The 25268-nt window shown below is 40.7% G+C and overlaps 1 protein-coding gene across 6 annotated transcripts in view; it reads left to right on the plus strand.

Annotated features, from left to right (window-relative positions):
* The window catches only part of cpeb4b (cytoplasmic polyadenylation element binding protein 4b), a 69334-nt gene that overhangs the window by 35857 nt on the left and 8209 nt on the right, over positions 1-25268 (plus strand). For 3 of the 6 annotated variants that reach the window (XM_019272139.2, XM_019272142.2, XM_019272143.2), the window contains 7 exons: positions 8545-8635; positions 17502-17552; positions 19425-19448; positions 20306-20476; positions 20616-20705; positions 21063-21181; positions 21335-21449. In XM_019272139.2, coding sequence (XP_019127684.1) covers positions 8545-8635; positions 17502-17552; positions 19425-19448; positions 20306-20476; positions 20616-20705; positions 21063-21181; positions 21335-21449 — 661 coding nt within the window. The remainder of the gene's footprint in view (positions 1-8544; positions 8636-17501; positions 17553-19424; positions 19449-20305; positions 20477-20615; positions 20706-21062; positions 21182-21334; positions 21450-25268) is intronic. The other 3 variants (XM_027287872.1, XM_027287878.1, XM_027287868.1) reach the window with 2 other exon arrangements.

The following is a 25268-nucleotide window of genomic DNA, read 5'->3' on the forward strand; positions in this document are numbered from 1 at the left end:
CAGTTAGCTTGTCTTTACAGCTAGTGCTAACGCGCTAGCTCTCTTGTCTTTGGCGCACTACAATTAATATACCATATTAACATTAGCTGTATTCTGTTGACTAAAAATTATGGGCTAGCACTGACGTGCTAGCACTTAACATTAGCATGTATTCTTAGTGACTGAAAATGAGTGGCTAGCACTAACGTGCTAGCAATTAACATTAGCATGTTAGCATTAACATGTTAGCAATGATCATGTATTTAATTCTTAGTGGCTAATGTTAATTAACTTTAGCAGGGTTAACATTAACATGTTAGCAATGATCATGTATTTCATTCTTAGTGGCTAAGTGCTAATAGCTTTAGCAGTTAACAATAACATGTTACATGATTCATGTATTTAATTCTTAGTGGCAAATGCTAATTAACATTAGCATGTTAACACTACATGTAAGCAATATCATGTACTTAATTCCTAGTGGCTAATGTTAATAACATTAGCATGTTAATTAACATGTTAGCAATGATCCATGTATTTAATTCTCCGGCTAAATGCTCATTGCTAGCGCACGGCTAACAATTAACATTAACATTGTTTAGAAATTAAGTATTTAATCTTTGTGGCTAGTGTAATTAACATTAGCATGTTAGCATTAGCAGTAGAAAGTACAGTATTTGTATATTGTGGCCTAATGATTAATTGCTACGGGTGAAGCACAGTTAGCTTGTCTTTACAGCTAGTGCTAACGCGCTAGCTACTCTGCTGTCTTTGGCGCACTAACAATTAATATTACCATATTAACATTAGCATGTATTCTTAGTGACTAAAAATTATGGGCTAGCACTGACGTGCTAGCACTTAACATTAGCATGTTAATTAGCATGTTCTCTAGTGACTGAAAATGAGTGGCTAGCACTAACGTTCTAGCAATTAACATTAGCATGTTAGCATTAACATGTTAGCAATGATCATGTATTTAATTCTTAGTGGCTAATGTTAATTAACTTTGCAGGTTAAATTAACATGTTAGCAATGATCATGTATTTCATTCTAGTGGCTATATGCTAATTAGCTTTAGCAGGTTAACATTCATGTTAACATGATCATGTATTTAATTCTTAGTGGCTAATAGGGATGTAACGATACACTCAACTCACGACTCGATTCGAGTCACGATTTTTTGTACACGATACGATTTTTTCACGATTTATTTAAAATCAAAATAAGCTACAGACAAATTATGACCAAATAAAATTATCTTTTTATTTGTAGGAAAAAAACCTCTCTTTACAGAAACTCTCAAACAGTTTGTGTTCTTATTAGGGCTGCCAGCAAGCAGCTGATCTGACCATTACTTTCAGCTTGAAGTATGAGCTAACTGAAAATAAAAAACAAACAGATGATAGCTCATTTACCCTTTAATGAGAGTCCACGGCCCCGGGCGGAAACGGCGAGGTCCGGCGCTGTAAAACACAGACCGGTCGCGTCGTGTTGGTGTGTGTGTTTGTGTTTGTGTGTGAGAGAGAGGAGAGAGAGAGAGAGAGGAGAGGGACTGTGTGTGTGTGTGTGTGTGTGTGTGTGTGTGTTGTTTGTGTGTGAGTGAGAGAGAGAGAAGAGAGAGACGAGAGAGCTGAGACGTGTGTGTGTGTGTGTGTGTGTGTTTGTGTGTGTTTGTGTGTGAGAGAGAGGAGAGAGAGACTGTGTGTGTGTGTGTGTGTGTGTGTGTTGTGTGTGTTGTGTTTTGTGTGTTGTTTGTGTGTGTGAGAGAGGAGAGAGAGAGGAGAGAGAGAGAGCGAGAGAGAGAGACTATGTTAGCGGTTAGCTGTCTTTACAGCTAGCGCTAATGTGCTAGCTGCTCTGCTGTCTCTGTCGGCCATTTTACACAGACAAGTTCAAATGAAGCCATAACTGCTCAAATGGCCACGGGCTTCTGCAACTGTTGTCAGTGTTGGAACGGCAGTTGAAAATCCTGACAGACAGAGGGGAAAATGCTGAGACCAGCCCTCGAAGAGGAGGGCTCTGTGGCCAAACCGTATTTCCAATCATTGAACCGACATAACTGGGGGTATCGCACCATCGCATGCCCTTCCTGATCGTTTTACATAGTTATTTTGTGTCGATAAATGAAGAGAACGTGCCCTCAGGAGCAAGAGAGGAACGTTACTTCTGCCTTCCTTAAGAAAATTTCCCTCCTTTTTTAACATGGGAGTGAATGAGGCTGAGGATGGGAGTACTCGATCAGTTAGCCTGTATGGAGCCAAAACTATGAAAGAGACAGCTTCAACAGTGTTATCACTGCGATCACCTCGAATTTTTCTACATTTGAGGGGATAATCATGTCTGTAGTGGGACATTTGAGGCCACGGTAGTCGAATACGTTTTATTTTTTCACTGATTTTTCTCCCTGCTCCTCACTCAAGCTGATGATGTCATCCACTCTAGCTCAAACATTCCACCACATACACACCCATTATAAACCCAGAAATTTGACTAAAAACCTGCTCAACTTTGAGCCTTGATAGTTTAAAAACGGATAAAAGCTGTCGATGAGTGTCGTGAATCCCTGAAGATAAGGGAAGCATACCTCCGTTTTAAAGTTCAAATGCAGTCTCTCGGTTAAAGTATGCCAGAGCAGTTCATTGTTGAAAATGTCTGTTGAAATGTACTTTTTTTCAGGCCTCCCCAGTCATTCCTTATGGGAAATTTTTCGCAGTTTTTCCAGAATAAATTCGCGAAAAACACGCGAATCTCTTAGAAAAGTATAGCACTCGATTCGGGATCAAGACGCCCGTTTTGATATATAATTTGTTGGGGTCCTCTCACCGCTGCGGGCCGCATTCATGTTCGAAAAAGGGCGGAAAAGAAATGAATAATTAAATAATGCCATGAAAACACGCCGAAGAAACAATAGTTGACGAGTGCCTACGGCACTCGTCAACTACTCCCAGAGCTTGCTAGCTCTGTGAGTAGTTGACGAGTGTCGTAGGCACTCGTCACTAATAAAGATTTGGATAACATTAGTGTGGGAGCCCTTAGGGCACCCACACCAACTAGAAAATTTCAAAGGAAATTTTGAGTGTGCGTGACTCTGGCCCCGTCGTCCCCATGCATTATTATATAGCATGTCTTGGTCTGCCATTTTAGACAGACAAGTTCAAATGAAGTGCCAAGAACTACTAAAATGGCCGCCGCTCGGCTTCTGCCTGCTGGCCCCTCCCCCGTCTCCTCCTTCAAGCAGGCTGAGGTTGCCAAGCAACCAGGACCTAATCAACAGCAGCTAATCTGCACCTGTTAAAATGTCAGTTACAAATCCTGACAGAGACTGAGAGAAAATGCTGAGACCTTCCCTCCAAGAGGAAGGATTTCTGACCAAACTGTATTTCCAATCATTGAACCGGCTTAACCGCAAGCAGGATGAGCCCTTCCTGATCGTCTACATAGTCGTTTTGTGTCGATAAATGAAGAAATGCGCCCTTAGGAGCAATTGAGAGAAACGTTACTTCTGCTTTCTTCCAGAAAATTTCCCGCCTTTTTTAACATGGGAGTATATGAGGCTGAGGATGGGAGTTGCTGCCGCATATTTGCGTGTCACGCCAAAACTATATATCTGACAGGTTTAGCAGGCGAATGTGAGTGAGACGACAAATTTTCCTACGTTTCTATGTATAAATCATGTATGTAGCTGTGCATTTGAGGCCACAATCGCAGTTTACAAATTTATTTTTCGACGACTTTTTCTCTCCTTCTCCACTCTGGTGATTACATCACGCAGCTAGCAACTAGCTCTCCAAAGTTCTCGCAATACACAACCATTCATTTTTTGGTGTGGTTTTTGGTGATTTTTGGCAAAACCGTTTGCCGAAACTCTTAGAAACGTCATAGCCATCGATTCCTGGCCGAGCCGGTCGTTTTGATACCCGTTTTGTGTATGTGCGACAAAAACTCTGGGAGGAGAAGCGAACCGAAAAAAACACGGAACAAACGGAAGACGAAGAATAAGCCCGAGAGGTTTTAAAGAGCGTGCTCCTTCAGGCACACTCAATTAAATCATCGACAGCATGCTGTATTTAATCATTCTTTACTTGCCTACGTGTCATCAAAATCTCATTAAGGCTGCTCTGTCTTATGTGGTGTTTATGACATCTATTTAGAGTTGAGTAATCTGGAACATTTTATTAGTTCAGCACTTTTTTCACTTTACAGTTAATCTGGTGCAGCGTTAAATGTTTCATTTTGTGAGTGTGGGCTATGTGAAATGAGCACACTGTGTGTAACCCTGGCTTCATAATCACTAACAATGCTAACTTAGTTCATAGTAAGTATAACTGATACCTGGAATCAAGTAACGGGAACTTATTTTCAAGACTTATCAGAGTGTCAAACTTCCTTGCTTCGTTTTCTCGAAGCAGTCATCTTTTTGTCTGGTCTCTCTATAAATATGAAGTAGTATCTCTGGGCACCCACGGTCTGCTACAAGTAAGGATGAATCCAAAAGTTTAAAAAATAAACTGTGCTCTCCTCTTACCAGTACATTTCTCCATATCAGATTACTTCCTCCATGACGCAAGTTTGACGTATTTGTTTTGCAATGATCTGTTGTTTAAAAAAAAAAAAAAAAAAACTACAAAAAAAAATTGCCGTCATCAATCAAAGGAATTGATCAGCTCAGAGGAATACCATTCTAGAACACCAGTTCTTTATCCTCATCCCTCACCCTGGCTTGTTCATAAGTATTTAGTAGCATTGGTTAAATTGGCATATTGTCTGCCATATGCTGACTCCAGGTGAAACGGTTAGTCTAATCATTTTTCAGTATATCCTCAATTCACCCCAAAGGATCACAGCTCTACTTTGTTAGATTTTCATTTGAGAGTCTGTTGAAGGTCTTGCCCTTTGTAAGAAGACAAAGGTCAATCCAAAGTACATACATTTAGTCTGTCTGTCTGACTGTATGTACTTTGGATTGGCCAGGATATTTGATTGGAAAATGGCACTAAATAAACCTACAGGCCATGCTAATTGAGTCCAAAAGGCCAAATTTGGAGTTCCATACCTCCCACTACAGCAATGCCGGATGACTCCATCATCACTTGTTTGATGTATTCTCTGTTCCACTGTGCACCTGCTGATGACTTCAGATTTTGTGATTCATTCACGACCAGCATATTTCTGGTATATGAAAATCAGTTCAGGACACATTTGTTGATTCAGGGTCAAACATTCAAAAATAGCGACAAGGTTTGGGAAGAGGCCATGCTGCTTGATGCAAATCAATCCTCAATCTCACTTGACAGTCATAGTAGAAAGCAGGTGTGTCTAGACTGCATCATGCTTATTAGATGTTTTTGTTTATCTATGTTTTCTATGTTACCTATGGCCTTAGGTTAGCATGAGCAAGCTTTTATAGATACCAATGTCACGGACTGCACTGTAAATTGTGTGCTTCTTTTTTCATCTGTGCGTGTCTCTGGACTTGACGAGTGACCCCGTGCTATATCTGAGCACACCCTGCAATCTGTCAGGGATGAGTACTTAACTGGTCTGCTAGCCAGTTGTTGAGAGAGAAGGATACATTAATCTGATGATTAACTGTGCGTGCCGCTTCTGCCAAATGCTTAGCAACTGCAGAGCACCAGCCCATTCTCCTGAAACAATATAACCAGATTACCCTGTGATACTACAGCAGTGGAGTTCACAGTAGTATGAGCTTTTCTTTCCAAGGTGCTTTGGCTTTCAATCTGTTCTTTACACACATTTGCTGGCAGTTTGAACTGGTTACTGGATAAAGAGAAGGAAAAAATATGACTACCGGTATACAAATAGGTTGACAGAGTTGTTGGGTAATTCTTGTTGTGTAAGTCCTGTCAATTGTCAGTCAAGCTGAAAGCAAAGCTTGTTTTCCAGCAAAACACTGAACAGTCAGTTCTGTAATATTTTCTGTCTGATTTGTAGATTTTCTTTTAATCTGTCACAGATTTTCCGGTAATACCGTGCTTTACTCGTATTGTTTAATGTTAATGTGTCTTTTGTGACCTGGCAACATTAGCCCACGTTTATCACTTCATTTTTGAAGTAGGCTGTGCAATACACAAAGTAGTCTTTTTCAGTCAGACCTCAATTTCAGCTGTTGCTACACCTGACTGGATGAACGCACTGATAACTGACAGACTGACAGACTCTGCTCTTTCCTTTGGATTTTTAACTTTGGAAAATTCATTTTAGTGCTTCACATGCATCAAATGAAGTTGCAAAATAAAGTTTAGTAACATTGAGAACAATTTATTTATGTGATCATGTCATTGTCTGTGGCAGTATTTCACAAACTAAGGACCCAAACTGGGTTGTGGAAAGGGTAGAAAAGAGAACAATATTCTTCTATTAACAAGGAATATGAAAGGGCTCTGTGCATACTCGTAGAACTGGAGTTACATCCAATAACTTTGATTTTATGTCACACTGGTTTATGTGTGAGCAGCCTGTCTTCTTTGATTCTTGCAAACCTTGACCTGAAAGTGTGTTCACTCTCTCTGGTAACGCAGAGTGTGACTTCGTTTGATTACCTCACTCTCAGTTGTGTACATGATGTCGAAATGAAAATACAAGATAGAGTCTATAAATGTTAGGTTTAAAATGCAGAGGAGAGGCCTCAACATGTTTTTATGTGGGGAGTAATGAGAGCTTAAAAAATGAACAAATTGGACAGATATCTCCAAACAAAGCATTCTCTGTTCTCAGCCAGTCAAAATATGTTTTTCCTCTACCAAAAAAGAGACTTTGGAGGGAGGCACACTGTTTTGAAAGTCTGTTTGTCTAGCATTGCAATAATTTGTTTAGTGTGTCTGGTGACTAGTGTATTTCTTTATCAGTAGTTTATAAACGTAAATGTTATGGCAATTCATGATGTATTTTTGTTTGTTTTGGTCTTGAGCTGAAAGACTTTGGGAACCAGTGATCTGAAATAAAACTCATTGGTCTGTCACCATCGTGTCAGGCTTAGTCAACTCTTTAGGAAATATTTCCAGATTTAAATCTGCAGAAACTGAGCTCAAGAGATGTTTTCTCACATTGACCTTTCTCAAGAATCTATGCATACAGTCCAGTATTCTCCTTCTCTATATTACTACGTAATCATCACTGCTTACATAAAATACTCATGACCAGTGGTGACCATTATTTTTATAGTATCTCACAGTATTTATATATAATATATTTTTTACATGGTTGGTGGTTGATCAGTAGATATGATGCAGAAATGAATTTCAGTCTTGAGTGAACAAAGACCAATTTAGTCATGCTGTGGTGCTTATTGGACAACAACTTTTAGACTGAAGAGTCAACGGCTGTGTGCAGCGTGAGATCTCTGACACATAAATGAGGAATAGAAATATTTTTTAATGCATTTCTGCTTTTGAGGTGGCATGCATTGGATAAAGACTGACTGGGAAAATGGGGAAGACACAGAGAAAGGAATGAGACAGTTAATCGCGTCATGCTGAGGGCACATGAAGACTTTAGTGGGAGCATGTTGTGGTCTTCAGCAGCATTGTCTGTGTGGATGCTGGTTATTTTAGATAGAGGGGTTGAGAATTGATCGGTTTGTTAACAAGTTGTTGTCAGTGGCTGCATATTTTGTTGGCTGAGGTGGAGTCAAGACTGAAGCCTTATCAGCATGACACTTGGTGTGTCTGTGCATGGGCCCATGTTTTTGATGTTTGCACATATTTAGTCTGTACACATTTTATGGCCTTGTGTGTTTGTGTGTGCATACAAACACACACCCCATTGAAGGAAGTTTACAGCTTAGTCAGTCAGTCAGTAAACCTTCGCAAACACAGCAGTTAAAAACACAATAACTGGGTAAAGAGGGGAACTGTAGTTTGAAATAAGAGAAAGAGAAGAACAGGAATTGGGTTTAATAAACAGATGAGTGTCTTCTAAAATGCTTGTGCTTGTACCATCAAGATGTTTTTCTTTTGAGATCCTGTTTGGTGGCCAGGAAAAAAAAAGATTGATCCAACTTCTTTTTATCTTAAGTTTTTACTTGAAGTTTGTAGAATATGATGAATCTCTTGAGATTCTAGTGACGCTTAGTAGAAATCCTTATTTGCTTTGTTTTGTCATTCTCGCTAATTTAACCAAAAGTCTTTAAGTGTATATAAAGTTAAGAGACCAGCATGCATATAAATCCGAACAATCCATTTATCAAAGCAAGAAAGAGAAGTCATATTTATTGACACAAATGAAGTGATGTATATTTTTCTTTGAAATGAGCTCAAGCAAGAATTAATTGAACTCATAAAAACTGAGAAAGTGTCCGACTGTTCCCTTTTTTTTTAACAGTAGCTTACCTTCCTGAATGTTCAGTCAGAACCACAAAACCCTTTTTTTCTTTATTGTCTCCTGCTCTTGAGTGTGTTAGGGTTAATTGAGGCAGAGTCACATTAATAGATGTAGATAAATCTAATGGAATCAAATGGAATCATGTGGTGATCTGTAAAGACTGTCTTGGAAGCAGGTGAAGAAAAGTAAACAGTATTTCTCCTTTTTCTGTCCTCTCTTTAGGAACGCACCAGGTCCTTTGACAGCTTTAACATGAACACACTGGAGAGCTCCCTGATCGACATCATGAGGGCTGAACAGGACACTCTGAAAGGTGATGATGTCAGCTGTCAATCAAAAATGTAAAACTAAACAGACAGCAATAATAATAATAACAATACAGCTGTTTTAATTTTACACTACATTAAAGGCAGAGTACACAGTTAAATTCACTTAAAATGAGTTGTTATCAGTTGCAGAGTGTTATGGCAACATATTCTGCTCTTCTCTACTTTAATATGATTCAATATAAATGCTTACTCCATCTCTGAGAAGCTAGAGAAACTGCTCATACATTCACACTCACAATTCCTAAGTTCGCCTTCCTCCACAGGTCAGACAACTAGACATCATGTCTGCTTTTAGCTTTATGATAAACACTATAAAGAAAGGTTAGCCTGTGTCGCAATCAGCGCACACCTTCTTCCTCTTTTTCCTGCTTTGGATGAACAATAAACAAAACAACAGGCAGAGAAAACACTATCTATCTTTGTTGTTGTGCATGGTGCAATGAGTATGACCTCTTTCTCATGCATTTTGCGAAGGACATGCAGAGAGAATAGAGGTCTGATGGGAGCATAGTCTTTGTCTTTAAGAGGGGATTTGTGAGAGATGGAAGGACTCTCACTGATCTGAACCAAGGTTGATGGCCACCGTTAGTTTCTAGCTGCAGAGCCGATGTACGGTTGTTTCTGTCCACATAAATGCACATTGCTGTTACCTGTAGTTGTAGTTGTGGTTGTATCTCTTAATCTTACGTCAAATCAGAATAAGTATATTTTCCATATATTGCCATTAGGAAGGAAAAGAAGCATTTTGCTTGTTAGCAAAAACGTGTACTCTCAACTGCCACTTGATTAGGTTCACCGAAATAATCCCCCGGTAGAACTATTGAACTGTTGTTGTTTCCTCCGAAAGCCTTGAAAATAAATGCTAGATATTAATGATGTATGTAATTCTGGTAATTAATAACAACTTTGTACAATACAAAGCTCAAGACTTTATGCTCCATGTTTGGATACACTGGGAATGATTTTAAAATGATGGGCACTCCATGCACTTTAGAGAAATATAGGACAGGCGCTGTTACTTTTTTACTGTATTTATGTTATTCATTTATGTTGACAGGTGTGTCTCATTGATGGGGTAGACAAAATAGAAATAGGTACATCTAACTAGTGTTACTGAGTGTATAGTCCATATATAGTCCATGTATTATATATTACACTGCAAAAGATTATCATCTAATGGAAATTGGACCTTACTGACTTTGGTTATTGATTAATAGTGACAAGCCGATGTCCATTATTGACTGAATGGTGTTAGGAAACACTGGTCAATGGTAACCCAGAAATGTGTTACTGATTACAGCAGGTACTCAGTGTTGTTTTTTGTATTTATTTATTTTGGCCTTTTCAAGCTTTATTTTGACAGACAGCTGAAGGGTGACAGGAATGTGGGGAGAGAGAGATGGGGAATGACATGCAGGAAAGAGCCACAGGTTGGATTTGAACCCTGGGCTTCTGCAGCAAGCACTGAGTCTTCGTACATGGGGCGGCTGCTCTACCAACTGAGCTAAACGCCGCCCCAGTGTTGTTTATTGTTTTAGAGGGTATAACTGTCAGTAATACATAGTGCTTAGTTAGTTCAAATGGACTGTGGCTAATATTAGCTAGTAGTCGATGGGAAGTAGCTTGCAGGAGTAGTTCTGGTAGTGATCGCAGTTTGAAAGGAAACACTGGAGCTTGATTGGTTCTAGACAAGTATGATTCACCCAATTTTAGTTGCTTTTGACACTCTCAGTTAAAACTCTGTTTAAGTGACACAAAGTGCTGCAGGCGGAGATGGCTGCACGGTGTGTTTGTTTGTGACTGCTGTCTTTGAAGCTTTGTGTGCCCTTGCTTGCCTGGAATTGAATCCGACCAAAAAGTTTAGTTTCTCTCCTCAGAGCCCTTCTGCTTTCTAAATGTCAAGAAATAAAAATGAGCATTTCCATGCTCGCCCTCATAAAAGTGGGGAATTAAAGAGAATGTAGTGGTGTATGACACCATGGAATAAATACAGTCAGTCATATAATCAAGTGGTCTTAGGGATGGAATCTGCTATAAAACTTGTCCTGTCAATGACGTCCTTCTTTGTGTTCATGGTTCTATGTCTGTGGATTCAGTTATGTCATGCGTGTTTCTGGAAAATACTATGAATATATATACATTTAATTTCTAGCTGCTCTACCAACTGAGCTAAACACCACCACAGTGTTGTTTATTGTTTTAGAGGGTGTAACTGTCAGTAATACATAGTGCATAGTTAGTTCAAATGGACTGTAACTAATATTAGCTAGTCGTCAATGGGAAGTAGCTTGCAGGAGTAGATCTGGTAGTGATCGCAGTTTGAAAGGAAACACTGGAGCTTGATTGGTTCTAGACAAGGCCTTAAGTTGTCACATGTCTTAGGATGTTATCACAACACAAGGCATAATTCTTTATCCTTTCCTATATTTTAAGGTCATCCTACTTTAATGGGCTGAGTAGCAGAAATTTAGTTAACTTATGAGTTAACTAAAATGGCAGTGTAAAAAGGTTGTTTTCCTTTTCTAGTTTGCATGTACAGATGTAGCAACTTAAAAGTTCCCGTGTTTCCGTGACGGGACCGTGACGGGGCCGTGACTGGTCCTTGACAGGTCCTTGAACGGTCCTTGGCTGGCCCGTGACTGAAATGTAATCCCCCGCGATGACGTAGTCAGTGAGGCCCCGACTGGAAACACCCCTAAGAAGTCTGTGTGAAAACCAGCTGCAATGCCTCATTTGTTCACGGGGAGGAGCAGTGATGTTCCGCTCTCACCGTAGACGGTCTAAACTAAGACAAATCTGAACAGATACGCTGGGGTGAGCGGGTGACCCGATCAGCTGAGACAGAGCATAATCATGGATGTGGTTAGTGGTGCAAAGGATCATCATGATCCGTTCATATCGCCCCCCACAGCACCAAGTATTCCGCGGATCGGTTGATGGGGAAAAAAACTGTTGTGATAAGATAACACTGAGCCACCGCTGCAGCCGCAACTCCATGTCACGCACAACAACATCATGCCAACATAAACTTGTTATTAAAGAAAACTCTGCTTGCAACTGTTTTTTAAGAGTTATATCTGTGTGATACTTTCTGAAGCCTGCAGTATGAAACACGTTCGATTTCTGAGTATTCCTCTGAACGCCATAGTGGCCATATTGATAGTACAGTATACTGTACAGTATGATGGATACTGATGTCCAGCTGTGGCTTTCACTACATGCAGATTAAGAGGGAGCGACAGAGAGAGAGTGCGCGAGAGAAGAGCTTCAGTAATTATGTACAGTGAGGACAGAATAACCTAGATGTTGCTGATTTGGTAAACAGTTAACCAATAATAAATAAAATATATCATAACATTAATGTGACTTGTCGAAAGCTGGGCGCAGAGGAGACCACCGGGCTCTGGCTCCGTCCAGCATGGACTTAAACACAGCACGGACACTTCAGAAACTATTTGGAATGAGTTAAAATGATTTTTAAACAGACGAAAGTAGTTTTCAAGACTGCATATTGCTAGTGGATCTATTTTCTGACCCAGAGTGCGTCCGTGACTGGTTCTGAATGAGGGATGTTTTAGTGGTACGCAGTACCGGACAGTACCGGCTTACTTTCACCCCTGTCTGCGAGCCAGGTGCAGTCATCAAAAGAGCCATACTGTACTGTCGGTTCCTGACCCCTGATCTATGGCCACCACTAGTCTTTACATAATTACTGAAGCGTCTCTTCTCTTGTGCTCGCACACTCTCTCTCGCTCATCTGCATGTAAACAACAAACTAACCCTTAAAAAAGTTACAACAACGGTTCGGACATCTCGGGGCTGCCAGGCCTGTCTGTCAGACCTGCAGATACAAGCGAGGGTTTATTTTTTTTTAATTAACAGTTTATTTGGAGGAGAGGGCTTGGTGTTGTTGTTGTGCACAAGGGTCCCTGATGGCATCCCCGACAGCTTCACTGAGAGACTGGTCCGAGTGGAAGAGGCAGTAAGGGACATCAAGGAGTGTCTGCAAAGGTTGGCGAGTCCCCCACCACCAACACCAAGCAGCCCAGGTGCCAGACGTCGGCTGACGTTCTGAGACACACCAGGGGACCCCACTCTCCCAGCTCCAGATCCCGTGGCTCCATGTGCTGTCACGCCGGAACGTGGCAGTCAGAGCCCTACCTGCCGAACGGGAGGAGGAATTTTTTAGACTGTGCCAGACTCGACCGGACACTAGAGTTGTCACGATACTAAAATGAGTAACCACGATACTATACAAGACAAAGTATCGCGGTTCCGGGTATTATCGCGATACTGCGGCCTTTTTTTCATTATTATTATTTTTATAAACTGCAATGTATTTGTACAAGTTAGTTTAAAACAACGACGTTTGTTTTTTAAGCAAAATTAGTGTTGCCACTGACGAAGACGCCACGGCAGACTCGCTGCTCGGGCCCGGTGCTTCTGCCATGGTGAGTGTGTTGTCTTGTGTCTGGGCGAGACAGAACTTTAGCTTGTTGTTTGTTTTGAAGCGAGTTTCTATCGAAGCGGAGCTGTCTTCGCGGAGTTCGTTCTTGCCGGCAGAAACACACGAACAGCCAATCAGCTAACAGACGGGCGGACCCAGCGTGCGGAAACAGCCTATCATATCCCTGGACGTCACCAGTAACAGGCAAACAGCCAATCATTCAGCAGCTGTGTAGTTCGGTTGCGGTTCCATGTTGGTTTGTTTACAAAGGAGTAGCATGCAGTGAGAAGCCGGGAGGAGAGCAGAGGTGGCCGCTATGTAGCGGAGACTGGCACCGGTAGTATAGTAATCCACGGTAGTACCGTCGTGTAAAATTTCTAGTATAGTAGCGACGGTTATGATTTGGCACCGCGGGGTACCGTGTATACCGTGGGTATCGTGCAACTCTACCAGACACATACGCTGCCAGTGTGTTCATGGCGCTAACTCCATTTGACGTTTATAAGTGTTGGGGGAAGAATGTGAATTGGAGCGGCACCAACGGCAAACGGCCACTGCCGGACAATTTAAAAGAACGAGTGCACCAGCACGTTTCCCAGCGCTTCCCGAACCTGTCTGGGGACCAGTGGCAAAAGGTCCGGAACCGAATTAACGAAAGACTAAGGAGTCCCTGAAAGGCTGATCCAGAGACGCAGCACGCTGGCTTCAGTCGCTGAAGGACATTTGCTACAAAGTTGTTGTGAATTGTGTGTGTGTGTGTGTGTGTGTGTGTGTGTTTATATATATATATATATATATATAATATATTATATAAATTAATATACATATATATATATATATATTAACATATACATATATACATTATAATTATATATTACATTAATATATACATATATACATACATACATACATACATACATACATACATACATAGTATTATTGTTTCATTATTAGAAGTGTTATTATACGTTTGTTTTGTTTGATTTGCATGCGTGCCTGTGCACTTAAATATAACAATTGCAAAAAAGATTCTTGCATCATGGAGTTTTCTTTACGCCTGTGGGATTAACAGAAACTTGTTGCCATCATCACCATCATCCATCATCACACATGGCGGTTTCATAAGCGTATACTGCAAACTTTATTAAAACAAAACATACTCGACTTATTTCACACTCGATTCACCCGTAATTCTTTCCATTTACGCTTTACGCCGTTTAGCCCATGGTCACTGTTTAAAAGACTCCTCCAGGTTTCGTGACTACACATTGAGAGTTAATGAGCTCACACATGTCAGCACGAAATTAGTGAATGGGTGTGGGTGAACGTCAAATTAAGCACAATACGACCGTTTGGGTTTTTGTTTTGTAAATAACTTCGTTTGCATTAAAACCACAGGTCTCTCAGTCTGTGACTTCTCCTAAATATATGTCTCTGTCATCACATCATCACACATGACAGTTTCATAAGCGTATACTGCAAACTTTATTAAGACCAAACTAACTTGACTTATTTCACACTGATTAACCCGAATTCTTTCCTTTACGCTTTACGCCATTTAGCCTATGGTCACTGTTTAAATCAACAACATCTAGGCTATTCTGTCCTCACTGTACATAATTACTAAAGTGTCCTTTGCACCACTAGCCACATCCATGATTGTCTGTCCTGCATTTTCCGCTCTGATTTGTGTGACACGTGGGGGGAAAAAGGCCCATCAAGTGCAAACAAAGGTTGATACCTACCTACAAAAGGGCTTCCAAAGGGCTGTTAATCACCAGGTATTCTCCCTCTTTAAATGGCGTCTCACAACGATCAAACTGTGATCAAATATTCAATAGGGGTATTATTGCTGTTGCTATTCTTCAATTCTTTTTGCAAATTTTTAAGGGTTAGTTTGTTGTTTACATGCAGATGAGCGAGAGAGAGTGCGCGAGCACAAGAGAAGAGACGCTTCAGTAATTATGTAAAGACTAGTGGTGGCCATAGATACTGTAGATTAATGCGCCAATGCCGGCCCGGCATTAGCGCGATCAGCTGTTCCCAGAGTAAACAAAGGCAGCTGTCCAGGTGGAAGCGGCATTTAAAAAACACGAGAAAAACTCAAAAACTCTCTAAAAACAACATTGCTAGAGAGATCAGGACTCCACAGTTACAGCGAAGAAAACAAAAACGAACAAAAGAGAAAAAAGTCAAAAAGCGACCTCAAAGGCTAGAACAGTTTTTTGAATAGATTAATGGTGATATTTTTTTATCGCCTGATAAGTCTCACCTTAACACAGCACGTTAACGCAGATAACGGCCCACCACTAGTAAAGGCAGAACAGCCTAGATGTTGTTGATTTGGTGAAAGCTGACATGTTAGATATAAACACCTTCAATTTAATTTCAATTCATGCTCAAATCATACGGCTACTGTATAGTGTGCAGTAGTCAAACCAGCTGCATTTTCCGCTTTGTGATCTGTGACACTGGGAGACCAAAAAGCCCATTACTGTAAGTGCAAACGAAAGGTTGAGCAACGAGAATGTTAACGAGGTGTGTACGCTACGTCATCTCCAGGTAGAACAACTGTAAATAAGTTCTGTGAGAGAAGCGCCATCTCCTGGTCATACCCTGTAATTACATGAATGGGTGGCGTTACAGTAAAAAATAGACACGCCCAGGAGAAGGAGGGGGGTCACTCCGGTCACGGGACTTGGCAGGCAGCCGGCTGGAAGTCAGCTGGAAGACGGCTGCCATTCAGCTGGCGTTCAGCTTGAACGGGAACTTTTAAGTTGCTACTACTGTATAGTGTGTCTAACTAATAACAAAGGAAAGGAAGGAAAAAAATGTCTGTGTTTAAACAAGCATAGTAGATACAGAGTACATGCAATGCTCCTATATTTATATGTTTCTGTGTTCTACACAGGCAAGACCCACACACATACCAGAATAACAAGATGAGTGAAAACGCTGAACTCCAGACACTTCACTATCACCTATTTGTTTTCGCCTCACACCCACTGTGCTTAGCCACATCCAGCTGTGATTGAATGTTCTGCTATCAAACCAAAGTAAATCTTCACTCAATATTAAGAGAGAATACTGAAAGGTTACCTCCTTAGCCACATTTGGTGTCATAGCTCCAGCCAGGCTGTCACAGATTCTTACCACTGTTCATCCAAGAGCTCAGCACCAGAAACAAGTTTGGTCTTAACTGAAAACCGCTCGCTTCTGCTTCATTAGAAGTAATGTTGAGCCCAACTTCCTATTGTAAGTCTCATTTGTGGCTTTCTGACTGTGTTCATATGTAATTCAGCAACATGTTTGTCTTTCTTCTTACTCCTGTTATTTGGTCCTTTTTTTTCAGAATAATTTCAAAATATTATTCTATTTTTTCCTTGTTTTTATAAATATAGTCCAGGCTTATACAACACAGTGATTTACGCGAGTTCTCTCCTTTTCCCTCACAGCAAAGTAAAAAGAAAAACATAATTACAGCACATTTTCTATGAGCACTGACTCTTCTCCAGGCCAACTGTCTCTTGCTCTCTGTCACACATACACATACATGCAAGCACACAAATGCAAATGCAGATACACATAATCAGAGCACAATTTTCTCATTTCAGTAGAACATATTAAACAAAGTAAGAGTGATGACCAGGCAAAGCAAAATGTGTATGATAGAAGTGTCTTTGAATTGCTTCCAGCATTGTCCTGACTGACGGAAAGGATTCCTCTGTTCAGCCACACACACACATGCACACAAGCGCACACACGCACGTGCGCACATGCATGTGTTATAATGCCAAACACACACATTATAATGCCAAACAAGCTTCAAAGTTATGCAAGGCCAGCTTGCTGCAGAGGGATAATGACATGAAAGAGCTGATATAGTACAACCATTGTTGTATGTGATTGTCTGTGATTGGCGCATTCTTATGCCTCTGTCACATAGAAATCTGTTAGCCCCTCCCCCTGCCTCGCCTATTGAGCCTCACAGTGCTCAGTAGATGTGATGCATAATGCCAAACTAGGACTGGCAGACCACCCGTGGCTTTTGCAGCTACTGTACTGTATCTCCCTCTGTGTGTGTGCGTGTGTGCATCAGGTCACTTGCTAGGCTGCTTAACTGATAGTGCTGCTATTTTTTCTCAAATTGCTTGTTTCAGATCTCAAAATGATTCTCATACATCAAAATGAAGATTAATGATGATACTGCATTTATTCAAAAAGGCCAGGGGGGAGGCAGATTTTTCGGAGATCGTGAAAATAGGACCTCCTATACAGTCACAAATCACAATATTAACACAGGAGTGAAACCTTCTGGATTTCAAGGAAAACCCATCAGCCCCCCCCAGTGTATCGCATTTAGTTGCATGTTGAATATTTCTGTTTTGTGTCTCCCTGTGCAGGTCGTCTGGGGTTCCCCCATCCAGGAGGGGACAACCCTCTGCCCCTCAATGGTCTGTATTCTGTAGCCCATTAACATCAAATTAAAGATTAAAATCATAATTCAAAATGAGTTTGTGTGCAAATGTATATATATATATATTTTTTTTTTTTTAATTTTAGAGGATATCATTTTTTAAATAGTGTTGTTGATTCTAAATCATGTCACTTTTTCCCCAGCTAAGTGAAATATCTTAAGCATGAGTCACCCAATTTTAGTTGCTTTTGACACTCTCAGTTAAAACTCTGTTTAAGTGACACAAAGTGCTGCAGGCGGAGATAGCTGCACGGTGTGTTTGTTTGTGACTGCTGTCTTTGAAGCTTTGTGTGCCCTTGCTTGCCTGGAATTGAATCCGACCAAAAAGTTTAGTTTCTCTCCTCAGAGCCCTTCTGCTTTCTAAATGTCAACATGAAATAAAAATGAGCATTTCCACGCTTGCCCTCATAAAAGTGGGGAATTAAAGAGAATGTAGTGGTGTGTGACACCATGGAATAAATACAGTCAGTCATATAATCAAATGGTCTTAGGGATGGAATCTGCTATAAAACTTGTCCTGTCAATGACGTCCTTCTTTGTGTTCATGGTTCTATGTCTGTGGATTCAGTTATGTCCCAAGTGTTTCTGGAAAATACTAAGAAAATATATACATTTAATTTCTAGCTGCTGTAGTTTCTTTATATAGTCCTGTTGCACAGACTAAAGGAACACCTTTAAACTGTATATAAATAATTTGTGTCTCACCAGTGGTTCAATAAAAATCCAGTAAATCCCTCTGACATGCTGCAGCGCTTTCACAACAGCAGTTTATTATTCAGCTACCTTCTCTCCTTTGCCATTGGATCGTCTCGTTCCTTTTTTGTTAATATTGTATAATTGTGTTTTGCTTTTGCCTTCTGGTCTTTGGGCCAAGATGTAAAACAGGCAAGAGCCAGTAGTTTCTTCACAAGATCATTGGGTCACATGGTGAGATCACATGGTCAGGAGCTGTCATCAGGCCGTGGGACAGATGGTGCCAGCGGATAGGAAGAATTATCTCTCTCTCTCTCTCTCTCTCTCTCTCTCTCTCTCTCATAGTTACACAAGCACACACACTGGCATGCCTCAAGGTTTAGTCCTTGGACAATATCTTTTTTTCTCTTTTGTGATTCTAGGTCATAATTTGAAGACAGTACGTCTCGCTCCTCTGTTATGTATGATAATACACAGTTGTACTTGTCAATCTAGTTTAATGAACTGGATATATATTTTTAAATATAAAAAAACTAGGGCTGTCAATCGATTAAAAAAAATGTACTAATAAATCACGATTAATTTATCAATGAATTTATCAATAAATTAATTGCATTTTTCTGAGACTGAAGCTTATAATGAATATTTATTTATGTAAAATGATCAAATTAATGTAGAATAAACACAGAGAAAGTATATTTAAATTCATTCATTTTATTGGCTTAAGGTGCACATATGCACAGTGCAAATAGAAAAAAGCCAGAATCAGGAAATATACTGACGAGTGCCACACTCCTGTAGTGTAGACTGGCGAGGTCCCGTGGAGGTAATTTCAGCAGGGTGTTTTGCTTTGAGGTGATATGTTAAACGCGTTAATTGTTTAAAATTAATTGCCAAAATGAACACATTAATTTTGACAGCACTAAAAAAAAATTAGGAAATGATGCTTAAAGTTTACAGTCTACTGTTTATAAAGTAGATGACTGGTGACTGCTCTGCAGGTTGATTTTGATTCAGAGTTGCTTAATAAAAGAGGACAGGCAGGAAGACAATGGAACATTCCGTCATTGTCATGAACCACCTGGCCCTTTTATTGGTGTATTATGCATCTTTTATAATCACCATCTTCTTTGATTTATCCTCATTCCACATGCAGCCAGGAATTATAGCAGGAGACGAGGTAAAATATGATCATGGATATGTTGAGCAGTGCTGTTATGATTTTATTGGTGATAGGGCGTTAGTTCAGAATAACTCTGCACTTTGTATCCGTACAGTGATGCATTTGTCTGCATGATTGTCTGAGTGTCGAGCCTTGCTTTTAAGCTTGTGACATGATCTTATGCATCTTTCATCCTTTGGTGTGTGTTCTTCTCATCATGCTTGACTCCACTCGCTTGTTCTCATTTTCACACACATCAAGATTATTAAGTCAGGCAATAGCTGTTAGTGTCACATTTAGCAGAAAGTTCAAGAGGCAGAGGGGCACACAAGGTCTAGTATGTGATTTACACAAACAGAAGAACAGAAGCGCAGACACATGGCAAGGCACATGGCCGGACACACTCATGCACACATAAGATCAGGCTAACTCCCTTGCATAAATCTGTATAAAGCAGCTCAGGGCACCTTGTATAGGAGCAGTATTAAGCTAGGAAGGCTTAACCTGTGTACACACACACACACACACACACACACACACACACACACACACACACACACACACACACACACACACACACACACAACATGTATAGTCCACTGTGAAACTATTTACATGTTCAGTCCTCCATTACATTACAGTTGCTGGCTGTGTTTGTTGTTTTCCATCCAATCCGATGTTTTGTAATATTCCCATGCTACATGACAAAAATTTACGTACAACCACTTTACTGTTTTGATTATGCCTTTCTTGATATTTGGTTCTACTGTGCTGTTCCTGTTAGACAGCAGCCTTTTCATGACAACCTTTACTCCTAGAACTCTCTTCAGGAAATAAATGTGCTTTCCTACTCCTCCTTCTCTTCTCTCTCTCAGGTCACTCCTCTCTCTTCCCGATGGAGGATGGTTTCCCTGACGATGAGCGTGGTGATCAGGGTCTCGCAGGCCTTGGTTCTCCACACTGCTTTCCACATCAGAACGGAGAGCGCATTGAACGCTACTCGCGCAAGGTCTTTGTGGGAGGATTGCCCCCGGACATAGATGAAGGTAATATAGTCACATTAAGCTCGAAAGGATTTAATTTCATTTATGGTTAGGATTGAAACATAGAAGATGGGGGACTTGAGGACTTGGGGACTGCCTCATTAGAAAATTTCACCTGCAACACAAGCCTGCTTTATTACAGATGAGATAACAGCCAGTTTCAGGCGTTTTGGACACCTATTTGTGGACTGGCCTCACAAAGCCGAGAGCAAATCCTATTTTCCCCCGAAAGGTTTGTTAAAATCTCAGCTTCTTCATTCTGTGCTGTGTTGTCTTGTAATTATGATGATAGATGTCTGTTAATACGTCTGTGTCTCTGTCTGTCTGCGTGATAGAAATGAAGATGTTTCTCGATAACTGATTTTCTGGTGCAGCATTGCATCTGTATCTGTGCAGAGTTGTTTTATCTCAAAGCTTTTAGTAATCATGTCTTGACTTGCCTAGTCCTGCTTCTCTCTGTAAAACTTATGTCCTGCTGTGAATGCACAATGTTGTGAACAGTCATAGCGATGCACAAAATTCCAACATGACTTTCTGTCAACACTTTGCATCCCCAGCTGCATGAATAACCCTACTGTACTTTGTGTAGGCTACGCCTTCCTGTTGTTCCAGGATGAGAGCTCAGTGCAGGCTTTGATTGACGCCTGCATCGAGGAGGACGGCAAGCTGTACCTCTGTGTGTCCAGCCCCACAATCAAAGACAAGCCAGTCAGTTGGAACATGCACACAAACACATCCTCATGTCTCTTGCTGTGAAACTTGTAGCTATTTCTTTTACTCAACTCTTAAGCAACTAGTTATAAACTGTGATCAGTGCAATTTATTTCTAGACTTGAGACATGTTAGTTTTGTGTGTGACAGGTCCAGATCCGCCCGTGGAATCTGAATGACAGTGATTTTGTGATGGATGGATCTCAGCCTCTGGACCCAAGGAAAACAATCTTTGTGGGAGGTGTCCCTCGTCCACTCCGTGCAGGTATCCCACATTTTTAGGGCCTGAGCACAGCGAGGCCCTATTGTATTTCAAACGCTGAACGACGTTTAAGAGTAAATCGCATTTTCCACAACCCATATCCCCCCGAAAACTCACGAAAATTTGCCTACCCCCCCAATGTCAGGCGTAAAATTACGTATTTTGGAGGTCTCACACATGCACGCGCGCATACGCCTCCACAGCGCCACCTAGGTGCGCGTTTCTGGCGGTGCCCCTCGCCACGGTTTCGCCCACGTGCACGAAACTCGGTGGGAGTATGTAACATGCCCAGACGCACAAAAAAGTCTCTTGGTGCCCCGGGCTACAGTGAAGCGTACGGCGTCCAATTTGGTCAGATTTGGCCTTTTCCCGTTTTTGCCTCATTTCCAGGGGTCGCATTTGAACGAACTCCTCCTAGGGATTTCATCCGATGTGTTTGAAACTTGCCGTGTGTGTTCTCAAGGCGTCGACAATGAAAAGTTATCAAAATCACAACTTTTTATCAGAGGGCGTGGCCGTGACGGTGCGTCAAAGTCGACGCTGCCGATTTTTTCACAAAAAAACAAGACTCCATTGACTTTTGGGCTGATTTTCAGGCACAAGTGTGCGGCTCTCATATACTTTCTCAGAGCTGTCTGAAACTTGTTGTGATTGTTAAGAGCAGTATTATGCACAAGACTGCAGTAATTAATGAGGGGGCTGGACAAAAAAGCTCTATAGCGCCCCATGGCGCCTGTTGGGGGCGCTGCAATTGGAAAGAATGTACTGTAAAATAAAGCAACACTCAAAGCAGTACAACTCAAAGCAGTACCAAAACAAGACTGCAGTAAGTAATGAGGGGGCTGCAGAATATTACATGTAATAGTAACTGTGTGTTCAATATGATAACTGCACATACATTTGTGTCTTTCACATGTATAAGTGTAAATGCAGGCAAGCTGTCTGAAACTTGCTGTGATTGTTAAGTTAAGTTAAGTTAAGTTCAGTTACTAAGGCAGTTGTGAAAGATGACCTGCAATAACTTCTGTCGAAACATGTCAATCTTACACAACATAATGTGGACAGAATATGACATGTAATAGTAACTGTGTGTTCAATATCATAACTGCACATACATTTGTGTCTTTCACATGTATAAGTGTAAATGTAGGCAAGCTGTCTGAAACTTGCTGTGATTGTTAAGAGCAGTATTATGCACAATTCGGCTGCATAATTAATGAAGGAACAGAGCAAAAGCGCTCTATAGCGCCCCCTTGAATTATTCTTTGGGACAGCCCTGCCACAGTTTTGGACACAGAATTATGAAACTCAGCCACTTTGTTCAACATGGCAGGACCTACAAAAAAAAATCTATTGTCCAAAACTGTGGGCGGGGCTGTTTGAAAGAAAAAATCAGTGGCAAAGGCGCTGATTTCGATGTGAGCTCATATCTCAGGAACGCTTTGGCGAAACAGAACCAAATTTGATGTCATGCTTCGAGGCGCTGTCCCTAGTCCAGGAAACAAATATGGTGTCATTTGGTTCTAGGGGCGCTATAATTAGCAAAACATTGTTTTTGCTCATATCTCCTGAAGTGTTTGTATTTGAAATGAAATTGTGATAATCCACAGTACTGTGGGTTGCCCCATTGATAGTTGATGCCAACTTTTCATGTTAGCCAATCGCTGTTGGCGGCAACGCCGCCAGACAGGACGTTTGCTCATATCTCGGCAACGCTTTGCACCACGAAGACCAAATTCGGTCACAGGCATCGAGACCCGCCCCAAGTGTGCCAATACAATTTGGTGTCATTTCGTCTCTAGGGGGCGCTATAATCAGCTAAACATTGTTTTTGCTCATACCTCCTGAAGTGTTTGTATTTTAAATGAAATTGTGTATCCACAGATACTGTGGGTTGCCCCATTGTATGTTGATGCCAACTTTTCATGTTAACACATCCAGGGGGCGCTATATTTAGCAACTATTGTTTTTGCTCATATCTCCTGAAGTGTTTGTTTTTTAAATGAAATTGTGATATCCACAGATACTGTGGGTTGCCCCTTGATAGTTGATGCCAACTTTTCATGTTAGCCAATCGCTGTTGACAGACAGGCGTTTGCTCATATCTCGGCAACGCTTTGACCTCCGAAGACCAAATTCGTCACAGGCATCGAGACCCGCCCCAAAGTGTGCCAATACAATTTGTGTCATTTGTCACATAGGAGGCGCTGTAATTAAACAAATTGCATTTTTTTTGTTTTCTCTTGACGTGTTTGGATTTCACCATATTATGCACAATTCGGATGCATAATTATGGGGGGCGGGGCAAAAGCGCTCTATAGCGCCCCCTTGAATTTTTCGGTGGAACAGCCCCGCCACACTTTTGGCCACAGAGTCACGAAACTCAGCCCAATTGTAGAACATGCCAGGAACTACAAAAAAATCTCTTGGAGCAATGGGCTAAGATTGAACATAAAGCAAGATATTTAAGAATGAAAATCTCCATTTTCTGTGTTTCGCCTGGCCTGGTTAAGAAGGGGTCATGTTTGAACGAACTCCTAGGGGATTGTATCCATATCACTTCAAACTTGTAGGTGTGTTCACATAGACTTCCTGAGTAAAAGTTATCAAAATGATGAATTTTGAGGAAACGCTGTGGGCGTGGCGATCCATAAAATTCATTCAAAGAAGAAATCGCCAGGAATCACCTTTCAGAGCTGTCTGAAACTTCTTGCGGTATCAAGGTTATGTTATGCACATTTCGACATGCGCACATTCCGACGTGCGCACATGTGCGAGGGCCCGTCCATCGCTGCTTGCAGCTTTAATTATTATTATTATTATTATATTATTATATTATATTATTATTATTATTTCTGCTCTGCTGATAGCTAGGCTACTAGTGGTGTAAAGCTGCATTGTATTTTGCATATTTGTTAATCCTCTGGGGACTAAGCCATTTTCAGCTTGTTTTTACTTCTTTAACATTGGGCTTATAAACATACTAATGTATATGGGACACCATGGTTTGGTATCTATAGATTCATGAGAACCTAGGCTATCATACACATTCATGCAATGAATGCTATTAAAGGAAGTAGGAGTGTGTATATGTGTGATATAATATAATATATATTATTATATATATATATATTATTATATATATATTATATATATATATTTTTTTTTTTTTTTTTTTTTTTTTTTTTTTTTACTACTCAAAATCACACCTCACACAGTACTAAGGACGAGTTTTTGAATGAAAATATTATCTTTCAATCCCTTTGCCTAACATACATATGCAGTTTTTCAACCAAATATTTGAAGAACAATAAAATAATGCTCTTTCAATAAAAAAAGGTCCCATGCGTTTTTGCCTCATTTTCCTTAGGCATGCCACTTAGCAAAGCAAAGACACTCCAGAAAGTTGAGGGGAACCTGTCATTCAATAAAAATGACCACAGAGTGCTTTGGTTGGCTAGAATATGTAATAGGTACCGTCCACAGTTTGGTTGAAAAAGAAGATATTCTGCTGAACATCTATTTTTCAATTGGTCTTTTACGTGGTGCAAAGAACAACAAGGATGTGTCAGACAGACACATCTTCATTTTCGGAATCTCAGTAAAACAGTGCAAAAAACGGCATCTCTCTATCATAAACAGTTGTACACAGATATGTAAAACTTTAGACTTTTAGGCGGATCTGCCCAATCGGTCCCCAGAGGGTTAACTGGTGGTAAGAAAATCACATATTGTGTGTATATATCATTCATATTTGCCCCATCAAACTCTGCTGAGCTTGAATCCGTCCGTGTTGATGCTTTAAGCTCTTAGATCAATAAC

This window comes from Larimichthys crocea, chromosome II, assembly GCF_000972845.2.
Source record: "Larimichthys crocea isolate SSNF chromosome II, L_crocea_2.0, whole genome shotgun sequence".
Taxonomy (NCBI): domain Eukaryota; kingdom Metazoa; phylum Chordata; class Actinopteri; family Sciaenidae; genus Larimichthys; species Larimichthys crocea.